At 46.1% G+C, this 16,057-nt stretch overlaps 1 protein-coding gene across 20 annotated transcripts in view; it reads right to left on the bottom strand.

The window, feature by feature from the left end:
- golga2 (golgin A2) overlaps positions 1–15,412 on the bottom strand; it is a 26,272-nt gene extending 10,860 nt beyond the window's left edge. For 2 of the 20 annotated variants that reach the window (XM_036967860.2, XM_036967861.2), the window contains exons 1-20: positions 14,827–15,138; positions 13,610–13,741; positions 12,511–12,579; positions 11,773–11,928; positions 9,973–10,016; positions 9,645–9,708; positions 9,319–9,381; positions 6,021–6,101; positions 5,431–5,469; positions 5,279–5,341; positions 4,756–4,849; positions 4,440–4,546; positions 4,197–4,255; positions 3,838–3,979; positions 3,657–3,746; positions 1,305–1,412; positions 1,111–1,198; positions 832–968; positions 374–592; positions 83–196 (exon numbers count right to left, since the gene is read on the bottom strand). In XM_036967860.2, coding sequence (XP_036823755.2) covers positions 83–196; positions 374–592; positions 832–968; positions 1,111–1,198; positions 1,305–1,412; positions 3,657–3,746; positions 3,838–3,979; positions 4,197–4,255; positions 4,440–4,546; positions 4,756–4,849; positions 5,279–5,341; positions 5,431–5,469; positions 6,021–6,101; positions 9,319–9,381; positions 9,645–9,708; positions 9,973–10,016; positions 11,773–11,928; positions 12,511–12,579; positions 13,610–13,741; positions 14,827–14,874 — 1,917 coding nt within the window. In that variant the 5' untranslated portion in view covers positions 14,875–15,138. Of the gene's footprint in view, positions 1–82; positions 197–373; positions 593–831; positions 969–1,110; positions 1,199–1,304; positions 1,413–3,656; positions 3,747–3,837; positions 3,980–4,196; positions 4,256–4,439; positions 4,547–4,755; positions 4,850–5,278; positions 5,342–5,430; positions 5,470–6,020; positions 6,102–9,318; positions 9,382–9,644; positions 9,709–9,972; positions 10,017–11,772; positions 11,929–12,510; positions 12,580–13,609; positions 13,742–14,826 lie in introns of all 20 variants that reach the window. The other 18 variants (XM_036967862.2, XM_090226892.1, XM_036967863.2 and 15 more) reach the window with 11 other exon arrangements.
- Positions 15,413–16,057: the final 645 nt, after the last annotated feature.

The raw sequence follows: 16,057 nt of genomic DNA, 5'->3' as shown, positions 1-16,057 counted from the left end.
AGGGTTGGAAGAGACGTGCGAGTGTCTATATGCTGTTCCTGTACCTGTTCACCATGAAATGTGTGTGCCCGCGTGTCCCTACCTGCTCCTTGACATTGTGCAGGTCCTCCTGTAGTTGTCCCATCCTGCGTCCCAGCTCCTTCTTCACGTGATGTTCTGACTGCAGAGCAGTGGTCAGCTCCATGTTCTCATTGGTCTAGGACCACAGAGACATTCAACACATTCATGAGGTCGCCACCGATCTGAATGTGGCTGGATAACTGATAACTGCATTTCCACATATTCCATGTTTAAACACTAATAAAACCTGGCAGATCAGTGATGACTTAACATAAGTAAACAGGAGCGCAAAAAAGGCACCACCCCTCTTTACCAGTTTGACGAAGCCGTTCTGCAGCTCAGCTAGTTGGTCTTTAAGGGTGCGGTTCTGGGCCAGGGCGCGGCTGATGGTGGCCTTGTCACTCTGCACGTCCTCCAGCATGCGCCTGCGGTCCTCTGCATCCTCAGCTCCGCGCTCCGCATGACGCTCCAGCTCCGAGAGACGGGACTCCTGCTCAGAGCACATGCGACTCAGCTGCTCGTTATCACGCAGCTATAAAGAGAAGGGAGGCCAGAGAACAGTGAGTTCTCAGTTGTGAGACACAACAGGGATGGACAGGGTGTGCAGGATTTCATTCTAGACCAGCACCAACCCACCCCATAATTCATCTTATCAGTCTATGCTTTGATGAGACAGTGTTCAGAGTGCAACTTCACTGAGGAGTGTGACACACACAGTGTGTGTTATTAATAATAATAATTATTGCCTGGCAGTGTGTGTGTGGTCATCACCTGGGCTTGGAACTGTGAGTTGAGCGAGTCTCTCTCCTGCTGCAGGCAGCAGAGGGCCTCCTGGAGGGCCAATTCACTCTCCGAGGGCCCTGAGGGCTGGGGCTCCGCCTGGGCCTCTCCCTCCTGAGACAAAAGGGCTGGGGAGGAGAGGAGAGTCCTTACGGCAATGCAAATCTTTTAATGAGAATGATTGACAGGATGGGGAAGTTCAACACAGTAAGCTGGTATTTTTTGAGAACCATTGACGTGCAAACTGAGGAGGGTAGCTGTGTGTCTCACCTGCAGTGTGCTTCAGATCTGTGATATGGGCTTCAAGCTCCTGGATCTGGCTGATGCTCCTGTCCCTCTCCTCTGCTACTAGTGTCACCTGCACAGGACACACGTCAATCAACTCAACCTTAAAGTGACTAGCATTACGTCCAGGGCTGTGCCGCCTCTATAGGCTGTGCTAATGGGGTGGTAGCATAGCGTACCTGAGAGAGCAGCTGCTCCGTCTTGTCCTTCCATACTTGTCCCTCCTCCTGGATCTGCTCAGCGTAGCGGTCTCTCTCTGTCTGCAGCTGGGCCACCGACTCCATTAACTACAGATAATACCAAAAGAGATCTTTAACACAATGGCGTGGCAGTCAAAACTTTAAAGAGGCACACACACACACGTAGAATGGCGGGAACCCGGTTACCGAGATTTACCGGCCACAACCACTCCCTTTTCCCCAGGATAAATAACTTTGTGTATTGACCGGTACATCATAAATAACAGCATGCGTGAAATTCAAACTGTTCAATTATATGCCATTTCTAAATCTGGGTCCTCTGAATAATCAACGCTCAGGGTGGGGACAGACAGCCCATCTCAGTATGGAGCGCAGATCACAATGCATGTAGAGCTACAGTGCATTCAGAAAGTATTCAGACCCCTTGAAAGTTTCCATATTTTGTTACGTTACAACCTTATTGTAAAATAGATGAAAAAGATAAATATATATCCTCATCAAGTGAAAACAGGTTTAGACATTTTTTGCACATTTATCACAAATAAAAAACAGAAACACCTTATTTACATAAGTATTCAGACCCTTCCCTATGAGACTCAGGTGCATCCGGTTTCCATTGATCATCCTTGAAAATGTTTCTACAACTTGGAGTCCACCTGTGGTAAATTCAATTGGTTGGACATGATTTGGAAAGGCACACATCTGTCTATATAAGGTCCCACAGTTGACAGTGCATGTCAGAGCAAAAACCAAGCCATGAGGTCAAAGGAATTGTCTGTAGAGCTCTGAGACAGAATTTTAATCGAGGCACATATCTGGGGAAGGGTACCATAAAATGTCTGCAGCATTGAAGGTCCCCACAGTGGACTCCATCATTCTTAAATAGAAGAAGTTTGGAACCACCAATACTTTTCCTAGAGCTGACAGCCTGGCCAAACTGAGCAGGTCCAGAGTTCTTCAGTGGAGATGGGAGAAACTTCCAGAAGGACAACCATCTCTGCAGCACTCCACCAAACGGTAGAGCGGACAGACGGAAGCCACTCCTCAGTAAAAGGCACATGACAGCCCGCTTGGAGTTTGCCAAATGGCACCTAAAGAACGCAGACAATGAGAAACAAGATTCTCTGGTCTGATGAAACCAAGATTGAACTATTTGCCCTGAATGCCAAGCGTCACGTCTGGAAGAAACCTGGTAACATCCCTACAGTGAATCATGGTGGTGGCAGCATCATGCTGTGTGGATGTCTCTCAGTGGCAGGGTCTGGGAGAATAGTTAGGATTGAGGGAAAGATGAACGGAGCAATTTACAGAGATCCTTGATGAAAACCTGCTCCAGAGCGCTCAGGACCTCAGACTGGGACAAAGGTTCACCTTCCAACAGGACAACGACCCTAAGCACACAGCCAAGACAACACAGAAGTGGCTTCAAGACAAGTCTCTGAATGTCCTTGAGTGGACCAGCCAGAGCCCGGACTTAAACCTGATCAAACATCTCTGGAGAGATCTGAAAATAGCTGTGCAGCAACACTCCCCATCCAACCTGACGGCTTGAGAGGATCTGCAGAAAGGAATGGGATAAACTCCCCAAATACAGGTGTTCCAATCTTGTAGGGTCATGTCCAAGAAGACTCGAGGCTGTAATCGCTGCCAAAAGTGCTTCAACAAAGTACTGAGTAAATTATCTGAATACTAATGTAAAATGTGATATAAAAAAAATAAAGACAAAATTATATACATTTGCTAAAATTTTGTCATTTATGGGGTTTTATTGGGTGGGAAAACGATTTAATCAAATTTAGAATAAGGCTGTAATGTAACAAAATGTGGAAAAAGTCAAGGGATCTAAATACTTTCCAAATGCACTCTATGTATTGGATCAATCATTTGGGCTTTTTAACCTTGGGCTCATTAAATGTCTTTAATGTATGACCAAAGCTCTAATCAAATAAACACATAGGCCTATTTATATAGATTTTTTTTTATTTAACCTTTATTTAACTAGGCAAGTCAGTTAAGAACAAATTATTATTTACAATGACGGCCTACACTGGCCAAACCCGGACGACGCTGAGCCAATTGTGGCCACCCTACGGGACTCCCAATCACAGCCGGTTGTGATACAGCCTGGATTCGAACCGGTGACGCCTCCAGCACTGAGATGCATTGCCTTACACCGCTACGCCACTTGGGAGCCCAACGTTTTATAATGCTTTTGAATGACACTTCCGATTTTGGCGGGAAATACCGGGACAAGTTATTTATTTTCGGGATGGAACATTTATAAAATACCGGGATAGTATTCAACCCTAACACACACACACACACACACACCTGAGCAGTGTGTGCCTCAATCTGTAGTTTCTCCTCCAGTAGTAAGTGCATCTGCTGGTTGGCACTGGGAGGCCCTGACTGACTGGAAAACTAGGAATAAAAATAAATAATTGAACAACTGCAGAACAAATGATGGTGTGTGTATGTGATTAAGTGAGAGAGACCGTGTGTGTGTACCTACCTGTTGCAGCATGTCGTCAGTCATCTCCAGTCTCTTACGCAGTTCATCCAGGTCCAGTCTCATAGCGTTGTTCTCACTCACCCTCAGCTTGAGCTGCTCTGACAGCTCTGAACTCTGCTGCCTCCCCTCCTCACTCACACTACTGCACAGAGACAGAGGGTCAGCTAGGAACGTGCACACACACTCACAAAGAGCCTCTGATTTACCTCGCCTCAGACGACAGGCATCTCTCTCCATGTATCACAATCACACAAACTGACGAGGTTTCCACCACATTCCTTTCCATACCTAGTCCACAAATCAAACAAGGAAAGGCCAGCCATTGAGTAGAATGTCAGCATACTCAGGGTAAGACTTACTTTAGTCTGTACACCTCTAGCCTCAGGTTGTCTCTCTCTTTCTCTAGCTCTTTGTTATGCTGCACATACAAGAGAACATCAATCATTTGTTAGACATTACCGCAAAGCTCAAATCGATAGTCATCGTCAAAGCATTCAAATGTAGCAATATCAGTCTAGTGTGCAGACTACCTCCTCAAACGGTCTTCAGTGTGTGACTACAGTAGGTTGCCTTCTCAAACGGTTTCTGTGTGTGTGTGTTACCTTGTCAAACTGTTTCTGTTGTGCGGAGACCGAGGACAGGGTTCTCTCCAGCTCAGAGACTCTCTGTTTGGTGGCCTGGAGACGGTTACTCAGCTCCTCAGCCTCCCCTGAATGAAACACACACACACACTTAATGAGCACTAACACAAATAGACTCTCACCCATTCATATTAAACACATCAACACCATCTCTTTCTCTCTCATCTCCTCTGAACACACACCACAATATGTTACATTACTGAACACGTTCACATTCATAGACACATCAACACAGAAATGCCTTCTCTTTCTCAACACAGGCCACACACACACACACCTGTTTTCTGGCGGGCAGCCTGCTGTGTGTACGACAGAGCGGTCTGCAGCTCTGATTTCTCTGACACCAGGATGCCGATGGTCTGAATGTGGACCTGGGGGAGAGGATGGACAGAGAGACAGACAAGGCGAGAGACAGACAGGGCGAGAGACAGACAGGGCGAGAGACAGACAGGGCGAGAGACAGACAGGGCGAGAGACAGACAGGGCGAGAGAGAGACAGGGCGAGAGACAGACAGACCAGTTATTGACGCCTCGCATGATACAATTTGTAAATATTGGATACAAATCAAGCTTTGTTTCATTTGCAATGATGAGACAGTATTCAGTGTTTCAGTGCACGCATCCCTGGGTAAAAAGGGAACAGCATGGTGCGCTGACCCCAAAGGCAGATACAAAGAACACATCTGGAACTGCAGAGTGAACATTTGACAATTGCTTTCAAAGGTCTTCAAATGGATTCAGAAAAGTGCTCTGAGGGAATGAAAAACCTTGAAGAAGTTCCTTATTCTGTGTGTGTGTACCTGTAGCTGTTCCCACATTGCTCCTTGCTCCTTCACACACTTCTGTTCAAACTCTCTTCGCTCCTGATCAAAGAAAGCACACAGAAAACATCCCGTCATTGTCCACTGAGGAGGAGACGAGAGAACGAGAGAGTCTTCCTTATTCTGCTCACCTTTTGCAGCTGATCTGTGAGCGCCTGAGAGTGCTCGGTCTGTCAGACAAAACAGGACAGAGGAAAAATCCATGACGTCATCATCATCCCCACCTCAGACTTCACCACCCCAACATCTCCAGTAAGTCACCCATCTAACCCAACACCATGTCATCTCCTTTCACTCTTCAAGAGTTAAATCCCTGTTGAGCACCACGGAACCTCCCTCGCACACTCAAGAGAAGCACAGCCGCGTATTAGCCGAGCCAGTGGGGTTAGCAACGGTTAGCAAGATGGCTCCAGAAGAAATATCAATACAGTTGGCCTAAACATTCCCTCATTTCATTCAGCGTGTCCATCTTGGTGAGCATGTAAAAGCTTGGCTGTTACCAATGGGAACAGGGCAGTGCAATGATATTATTTGTGAGGTGAATAAACAAAACAGTGATCAACTGGCCGACTGTGCTACCACTCAGCGCAGCTGCTGTTTAGCCAGGGTGCTATGTCATTTGCTATTCAATCTGTGGCCAGTCAGTCTTGCTATAGCGGCTGTCAGGGGTTATTTTCCACACAAGGCAGAACGCCAAACTCCCACGAGCACACACTCTTACCAGCCGGTCTAGCTTGGTATTGAGCTGATTGTTTGTTAGGTTGCTGGAGTCCAGTGCGGCTGCCAGCTCCTGGTTTCGACTCTGACGTGCACGCATGCATCGAAAGAAGAAAAAAAAGAGGGGAAGGGAGGGAGGGAGAATTGAAGGAAAAAAAAAACAGCGATGGGAGGAGAAATACAAACAGTAACTCATTAATGTAAATGTAAATAACACCTTGTCCCTCAGGGAAATGTAAATAACACCTTGTCCCTCAGGGAAATGTAAATAACACCTTGTCCCTCAGGGAAATGTAAATAACACCTTGTCCATCAGGGAAATGTAAATAACACCTTGTCCCTCAGGGAAATGTAAATAACACCTTGTCCCTCAGGGAAATGTAAATAACACCTTGTCCCTCAGGGAAATGTAAATAACACCTTGTCCCTCAGGGAAATGTAAATAACACCTTGTCCCTCAGGGAAATGTAAATAACACCTTGTCCCTCAGGGAAATGTAAATAACACCTTGTCCCTCAGGGAAATGTAAATAACACCTTGTCCCTCAGGGAAATGTAAATAACACCTTGTCCCTCAGGGAAATGTAAATAACACCTTGTCCCTCAGGGAAATGTAAATAACACCTTGTCCCTCAGGGAAATGTAAATAACACCTTGTCCCTCAGGGAAATGTAAATAACACCTTGTCCCTCAGGGAAATGTAAATAACACCTTCTCCCTCAGGGAAATGTACAGTGCCTTGCGAAAGTATTTGGCCCCCTTGAACTTTGCGACCTTTTGCCACATTTCAGGCTTCAAACATAAAGATATAAGACTGTATTTTTTTGTGAAGAATCAACAAGAAGTGGGACACAATCATGAAGTGGAACGACATTTATTGGATATTTCAAACTTCTTTAACAATTCAAAAACTGAAAAATTGGGCGTGCAAAATTATTCAGCGCCCTTAAGTCAATACTTTGTAGCGCCACCTTTTGCTGCGATTACAGCTGTAAGTCGCTTGGGGTATGTCTCTATCAGTTTTGCACATCGAGAGACTGACATTTTTTCCCATTCCTCCTTGCAAAACAGCTCGAGCTCAGTGAGGTTGGATGGAGAGCATTTGTGAACAGCAGTTTTCAGTTCTTTCCACAGATTCTCGATTGGATTCAGGTCTGGACTTTGACTTGGCCATTCTAACACCTGGATATGTTTATTTTTGAACCATTCCATTGTAGATTTTGCTTTATGTTTTGGATCATTGTCTTGTTGGAAGACAAATATCCGTCCCAGTCTCAGGTCTTTTGCAGACTCCATCAGGTTTTCTTCCAGAATGGTCCTGTATTTGGCTCCATCCATCTTCCCATCAATTTTAACCATCTTCCCTGTCCCAGCTGAAGAAAAGCAGGCCCAAACCATGATGCTGCCACCACCATGTTTGACAGTGGGGATGGTGTGTTCAGCTGTGTTGCTTTTACGCCAAACATAACGTTTTGCATTGTTGCCAAAAAGTTCCATTTTGGTTTCATCTGACCAGAGCACCTTCTTCCACATGTTTGGTGTGTCTCCCAGGTGGCTTGTGGCAAACTTTAAACAACACTTTTCATGGATATCTTTAAGAAATGTCTTTCTTCTTGCCACTCTTCCATAAAGGCCAGATTTGTGCAATATACGACTGATTGTTGTCCTATGGACAGAGTCTCCCACCTCAGCTGTAGATCTCTGCAGTTCATGCAGAGTGATCATGGGCCTCTTGGCTGCATCTCTGATCAGTCTTCTCCTAGTATGAGCTGAAAGTTTAGAGGGACGGCCAGGTCTTGGTAGATTTGCAGTGGTCTGATACTCCTTCCATTTCAATATTATCGCTTGCACAGTGCTCCTTGGGATGTTTAAAGCTTGGGAAATCTTTTTGTATCCAAATCCGGCTTTAAACTTCTTCACAACAGTATCTCCTGCCTGGTGTGTTCCTTGTTCTTCATGATGCTCTCTGCGCTTTTAACGGACCTCTGAGACTATCACAGTGCAGGTGCATTTATACGGAGACTTGATTACACACAGTGGATTGTATTTATCATCATTAGTCATTTAGGTCAACATTGGATCATTCAGAGATCCTCACTGAACTTCTGGAGAGAGTTTGCTGCAATGAAAGTAAAGGGGCTGAATAATTTTGCACGCCCAATTTTTCAGTTTTTGATTTGTTAAAAAAGTTTGAAATATCCAATAAATGTCATTCCACTTCATGATCGTGTTCCACTTGTTGTTGATTCTTCACAAAAAAATACAGTTTTATATCTTTATGTTTGAAGCCTGAAATGTGGCAAAAGGTCGCAAAGTTCAAGGGGGCCGAATACTTTCGCAATGCAGTGTAAATAACACCTTCTCCCTCAGGGAAAGTAAATAACACCTTCTCCCTCTCCTTCAGGGATGTATAATGTGAATAACAAACAGAAAAAGATGTCAGCAGGTACTTGTTGATCCTACTAGTATTCAGAGAGGTCATACACAGTGAGGACAGGTTCATGGGTAACTAGTGAAGAGTTCAGCAATACCCGGTCAGACTGGAGAGTGTAATCTAATGAGATCTAATGGGTTCGCATCACCCCAGTTTCTCTAGAAGTCCACATAACATGCATGACCACAATAAGAACATACACTTTGAAATCCTAGTGAGAAGGGTAATACCTATAGTCAGCACAGATCTAGGCTTTGGAAAGATGACACCTGAAAATATTATTTCTCTATATCTCCATTCTCTATATAGACTCCATCAATCTACAAGACAATCTAACAGGTGAGATCTGAGGACTATCAGACAAGAGCAAGAGAGATATGAGATATATGCATTAAACGTTGTATGTTTGCAGGGCCTGGGCAAGGTACAGTGGGGCGGCCTGGACAGCAATTCATACATTTGCTCTGTTCTGACTGCGACGATCTTTCAGATTGCATTGTCGTCTCAGCCGTGCAACACAAACTCAGTTCTAATCATGAGTATCACTTATGTGGAGTACATGTGTGTGTAACCCGAGACAGGACGCAGGGCAGGAACAGGAAGTGGTCATGTGAGCTGTGTGGCCGAGGCCAGTCACATACCTGCACAGAGAACCAGAATGGAGGGATTGTGAGAGAGAGTAGAGGGGCCTGTGTGGAGTGGACGGAGGACAGAATACCTCTACATAACCTGGGGCCACAAGGGCACCTTCGGGGAAAGTGGGACTGGGTCTGTCTGATCAGGACAAATGAATAGCATTTTAGTGCTTTTCCCTGTGTACCGTGTCCATGATGAGGGGGCAACATGTGGTGTTGTGATGTGTCACCTACCTCCAGTTCTTTTTCATTGGCTGGCGAGGGAGCACTGTCTCCATTTATATAGGTGGTGGATGACTAGAATAGGTCGGGAAAGAAACAAAACAGTACAAGTCAAACCAATATAAAGCAAGCTTTTCAAAGCCAATGAGAGTATCACAAATAACACTCTTGATTATGCAACACACTAAACTGGGAGCAAGCATATATACAAAGCAAGTAAGAGAGTGTATCCTCATTGGGACAGGGGTGAACTGCTTGCACTTATCCAATGTGCACATCTCAGGGGTCGAAGATCTTAAAAGACACATTTCTCCTTTTTGTGGCCATAAAGTACATACCCCAGAGAGAAGACCGTTGAGCTGCTGTGAGAGCTGTCGCAGGCTCTCTGTGGACGACAGGGGTCTGGTGACACACACACACCAACAACAAACACAACATTAGCCCAGTGTTATTTGGTAACGAACTCACCAGTCAATATGTGACAAATTGCACTGCCAGCCATCATAACTGTGCTACTAATTCTGTGTGTGATCAACAGTTGCAGGCGAGGGGGGCAGGGCAGTGAAGGGTAGAGAAGGGGCAGTGAGGACCAGGGGGCAGACTCATTCTGAAGAGGGATTGAGAGGTTGTGTGTGTGGGTGTGCAATGGATGATGAGGTGACCAACCTATTCTCATCCGCATGGTTTTCATTACCGTCATGGGGGCAGTTCTGCGGCAGAGAGAAGGAGAGAAAGAAAGAGAGGAAATAGCTGTGAGTGAAACTGAGGGAGGTGAATACATTAAACGTAAGCTAGGCCTATCCGAGAGAGACCCACCGAAAGCCACCGAGAGAGAGAGAGAAAGACACACAGAGAGCGAGAGATACCGACCGAGAGAGAGAGACACCGAGAGACCCAGAGAGAGAGAGACACACCGAGAGAGAGACACACACCGAGCAGGAGAAACAGAGAGAGAGAGAGAGAGAGAGAGCGAGAGAGAGACACACCGAGAGAGAGAGAGACACACCGAGAGAGACACACCGAGAGAGACACACATTGAGAGACCCACCGAGAGAGAGAGAGAGAGAGAGAGAGAGAGAGAGACCCACCGAGAGAGAGAGACCAACCGAGAGAGAGAGAGACCAACCGAGAGAGAGAGAGAGACCCACCGAGAGAGAGAGAGAGACCCACCGAGAGAGAGAGAGAGACCCACCGAGAGAGAGAGAGAGACCCACCGAGAGAGAGAGAGAGACCCACCGAGAGAGAGAGAGACCCACCGAGAGAGAGAGAGACCCACCGAGAGAGAGAGAGACCCACCGAGAGAGAGAGAGAGACCCACCGAGAGAGAGAGAGAGACCCACCGAGAGAGAGAGAGAGACCCACCGAGAGAGAGAGAGAGACCCACCGAGAGAGAGAGAGAGACCCACCGAGAGAGAGAGAGAGACCCACCGAGAGAGAGAGAGAGACCCACCGAGAGAGAGAGAGAGAGAGACCCACCGAGAGAGAGAGAGAGCGAGAGACCCACCGAGAGAGAGAGAGCGAGAGACCCACCGAGAGAGAGAGAGCGAGAGACCCACCGAGAGAGAGAGACCAACCGAGAGAGAGAGAGACCCACCGAGAGAGAGAGAGAGACCCACCGAGAGAGAGAGAGAGACCCACCGAGAGAGAGAGAGAGACCCACCGAGAGAGAGAGAGAGACCCACCGAGAGAGAGAGAGAGACCCACCGAGAGAGAGACCCACCGAGAGAGAGACCCACCGAGAGAGAGACCCACCGAGAGAGAGACCCACCGAGAGAGAGAGAGAGACCCACCGAGAGAGAGAGAGAGAGAGAGACCCACCGAGAGAGAGAGAGAGAGAGACCCACCGAGAGAGAGAGAGAGAGAGACCCACCGAGAGAGAGAGAGAGAGACCCACCGAGAGAGAGAGAGAGAGACCCACCGAGAGAGAGAGAGAGACCCACCGAGAGAGAGAGACCCACCGAGAGAGAGAGACCCACCGAGAGAGAGAGACCCACCGAGAGAGAGAGAGAGAGAGACCCACCGAGAGAGAGAGAGAGAGACCCACCGAGAGAGAGAGAGAGAGACCCACCGAGAGAGAGAGAGAGAGACCCACCGAGAGAGAGAGAGAGAGAGACCCACCGAGAGAGAGAGAGAGAGAGACCCACCGAGAGAGAGAGAGAGAGAGACCCACCGAGAGAGAGAGAGAGAGAGACCCACCGAGAGAGAGAGAGAGAGAGACCCACCGAGAGAGAGAGAGAGAGACACCGACAGAGAGAGAGAGACCGACAGAGAGACACCAAGAGAAAGACACATTGAGAGAGACCGAGAGAGACAGACACACAACGAGAGAGAGAGAGAGAGCGAGAGAGAGAGAGAGAGCGAGAGAGAGACACATATCGAGAGAGAGAGAGACACCGAGACCAGAGAGAGAGAGACACCGAGACTGAGACACCGAGACCGAGAGAGAAGACTGACGGAGGGACACACCTGCTGCAGGTCAGTGTTGTGGGATTGGCTGGCACACTCAGGGTTAGTAGCAGAGCTAGCAGGGTTAGACACAGGAGAGCCGCGGCCGGCCTCTCCGTTTGGGTCCTCCAGTAGCTGGGTAACTGGGGACCCCCTCACCTCCCCATGGACGTGGGTCTGAGGCAGCAACACACACACAGCCATTACTTTTCAGTGCTCATCCAGAGAGTGCGTGGTTACAGCAACTTGGAAACATACACAGCACACACACATCATATCCTAGAAAACAAGGTAGTGTCAGAGACCACTATCACAACATGTGGACGGACAATCACGCATGCACACATCTTGTTTTCACTGATGGAGACATGCCAGTGTGGTAAATAAAGCAAACATCAGGTCCGGAAGTTATAAACCTCACGCCCAGATGGACTGACCCAGCATTTAGCTAGGCTTAATACTGGTAGAATCTTAGTAAGTCAACAATGGCAAAATAAATACCAAGCACTTCTCTCACTGTCGCAAAAATGACTTATGAGCAACCAGTGACCATAAGGAATAGCGTGCGGGAGAGAAGAGGAGCAAAAACAACAGAAGGGGTGGGATAGAGAAACAGTAGGGAGGGAGTGGGACAGATACAAGAGAGAGTGAAGCAGAAGGAAAGAGACAGGTGTAAAATAACAAAAGGGAAAAAGACAGCAGGGAAGAACGATAGCCCAAGAGAGAGGGGGAGAGAAGGAAGGAAGGAGAGAGGCTCACCTGGCTTTTGCCATAGGCAGGCATAGTTAATCCATTGGTCTGACTAAGACCTTTCAGAATACTCTGAATCTACGGCAGAGGAGAGGGGAAGGGCGAAAGAGAGAGGGACAGTGAATGAGCAAGTGAGGGAGGGAGAAAGAGACAGCAAGAGGTGACGTAAAAAGGGAGACTAGCACCCATAGAACCCTATCTACCGCTAAGCCCCTGTTGTTGTACGTGATGAGGTGTAATCAATATGGTGGAACTTCAACCTCGCTAGCCTACCAGAGGGTGGCGCTACTACCACAAAGCTAATAGCTACTTTTCCTTTCCCATTTTCAAGAAGTGCTTTGGAATAACGCTAGGGGTCCATTTGGAATTGGGCATTCATTGAAAGATAGAGACTTTAAAAGCCCACAACCTGGTTCATCACTGCCAGACAATGTTAGTGACCGACTCATCACAATCATATCTGTTTCTGGGAGGTACAGAAAATATTCTGTGACAATGTTCCTCCAAGCAAATGACTGTCATTGAGACTGTCTGGGTGGGAGCACAGGCTAAGTCTATACTGATGGCTGATAAACTGTTTTCCCCAAGGGAAGCCTAAGGCAATAGATAGGGAGGAATGCAAAAAACGATCCAGGAACCTCAGAATTATTACAGCAACCATCTACTGCCACACCACTTTTACTAAGAAACAATTGCCAACAATTAAACACACAACATAATATTGATCCTTAATCAAACAGAAGGGTGTGTGTGTAAAGATGCAATGTCCTGACGGGAATACAAATTGACAAGAGCACGATAGTCTGTTCTCACCTGACAAAGACATATCCTTTCATCGCGGGAGCATAGCTGCGTTTCACATACCATAACCTGACATACGACAAACACTGACAGTAAACTTGCAAAGGGAGACCATCACACATCCAGTAAAAGTCGGAAGCTGCACTGGAACGTTCAATGTGATTCCAGAGAAGTATCATCAGACTGCTTTCTTGCAACATTTTACTTTGTTATTGGAATGCAAATATCAGCAAGTGAAATATTGCAAGGAAGCAGTGTGCAGAAAGAGTACTCAAAGTCATAACACACACGCAGTTGGGTGACTTACATTGTCTGGAGAGTGTCGGTCAGCTGAGGGTGTGTCTGGCTGGCTCCCTCCCTTCACCTTTCTCGTCTTCTTGGCCCCTGGTCCACCTTCTCCTCCACTGGCTGGAGAACTCTTCTGCTGAAACTCCTTCAGCTGGCCGGCATAAGAGAGGAGGAGCGGACAATGAGAGCACTCAACGGTCTGGAACTCACACCTTTGCTAGGCTAACTATATCAGCAGACATTCCTTACAAACCGCAGAGGAAGTACAGGGAGCCTTGGTGTGGCTGAAAATTGTGAGACTGTTCAGAACTATCCCATACGATTCGACTAGAGATCTACAATATGTACTGTTGGTATCATTGGTGTGGGTGACAATGGAACGACTATTTAGAAAGATCCAATACAATCCAACAAGATCTTATAGCATAACCAATTGCTGCAACAGCTGATGTTTGAGGAAGGTAATTGTTGTTTTTATAATGTGTAATGAAAGAACTTTCATGCACAAGTGTATTTGTTTTTAAACATGTAACGTTAATGGTACAGCATGTGCTTTATTTGATTAACTAAGTAGCTAGCTATCTAGCTAGGTCTTTCTAGGTACACACAGCAGGTAGCTCACACAGACAGGGAAGGGGGCGTCTGCTGTCAAAAGTACCAGTCACTCTTCAAATTGACACATCACCGTTTCCTGTCAAACATGACTCAATAATAAGCTAGGCAGCATTCATCGTAAGTTAGTTCATTAAGGTTAAAAGTGTCAATAAGCAAGCCTATTTATAGGACACCCCGTTCTATATTATATTGAGTTAGCCGGTCGCTTCGGTACAAGATGACAACGTGATAGCTAGCTAAATCGCTATGGCTAACGTTAGCCAAACATCAGCACTGTAGCTAGATATCGCTAACTACCTTGCCACTTGGGTTGATCAAATCACAGATTTATACCTAGCCGAGCAGCATTATTAGCAAAACTTTAAGTCACTGCCCTGTATAAATCGTCCACATAATAGTTCTAGCTAAGATTAGAGGCCCAAGCGAATCCTCGGTATTTCGTGCGCACTGAAAGCCACACAGGGGGACGAGAGTTCGGATGGGCGACTGCAGAAAGGTCGGGGGACGTGGAATGTCAACATCACACGGGTTCGTGAAAACATGAAACTACAGACAACTCGAACAGAGTAATGGATGAAACACTTGTTATATTCCCTGTGTTGTGGGAATTAATATGTTTACCTTTTTCTTGGCTGCGGCGAGTTTGATTTGCCTGCTCTGGTCGGCCATCCTTATCGTCCGGTCGACGAACCGCACCACGTCATCAATTTGAGATCAGTCGGTGATGCAAGAAACTATCTTCCCGCTAGAGGCGCAAAATCTCCCTTCTGACCGTGGAAAATTCGTGTCAGGCGTGGTTTTTCAAATAGGCCAGCTAACTTGATGTCTGAATTTAGAATTTGTTGTATCATATCAGGGTGATTATTATCAGAATGAACAACATTCAAGACAACACCGGCTAATCATGCATTTTATTACAAAAACAAACAATAATATAACTATGGAGTTAGCTTGTCATCAAAGGTGTCAGAGATCTGCGGCAGAACTGTCTGACACCAACTCAGTTAGCCCGTGTTCTGAGAGAAGTCCTTCAGAGACCAATTTTTGGTGTCAATCTCTTGATGCAGTCTGGAATATTCCTCGGCTACTGCCTCGAATCCCTTGACAAATATCTCAAAGGATGACAGTTTGGACTCCACAGACTTCTCTAACTGGGCAGTCTTCAGCTCTGTTTCTAGCTTCCTTCAATGAAAACACAAGGACTGATTGAGAGAGGGGAGAGGCAGGTGTAATTATCTGGCAAATCAAAACACATTTGATTAATTCAATTGTGAACTAATAGCATACATTTTCTTATCAGTTCTGATTTGTTCTATTTTTCCACTTAATCTGTTCTAGCATGGCCATCTAAAAACTCCTGGAAAAGGCAGCCTGAAGACCCGACATTGAATTGCATAGAATTCTATGTCAGGGCAGAAATTCGTGTTTGGATCAAGGATAGTTCTCACGACCTCTACAAGCCAGAATGATGAATAAAATTATATTTTCTGGTGGTCTGTGTGGTCGGTCCTATTACTGGTACGAATGGGGAAACAAAATATCCAGTAGTGTTATTAACCCCACCTTCAGTATGTTGGTCTGTATACATAGCCGCTGGAAGTAGGAATGCTGAAGGTGCTGCAGTACCCCCTGAAAAATCTGAATATAAAATAAAAAGCAAACAAATAATATATATATATATATATATATATATATATATATATATATATATATATATATATATATAAAAACGTTTTTCACAAAAGTAGTGCACAGGGCCTTTATTAGTATTAGCAGACCAATATATATATATATATATATATATATATATATATGTCTGTCATGTGGGCAAAAACTTTTTTCAGCATCTCCA

The sequence above is a fragment of the Oncorhynchus mykiss genome, chromosome 29, assembly GCF_057628025.1.
Source record: "Oncorhynchus mykiss isolate SJ-2025 chromosome 29, ASM5762802v1, whole genome shotgun sequence".
Taxonomy (NCBI): domain Eukaryota; kingdom Metazoa; phylum Chordata; class Actinopteri; order Salmoniformes; family Salmonidae; genus Oncorhynchus; species Oncorhynchus mykiss.
This window is presented reverse-complemented; position numbering and strand designations above follow the sequence as displayed.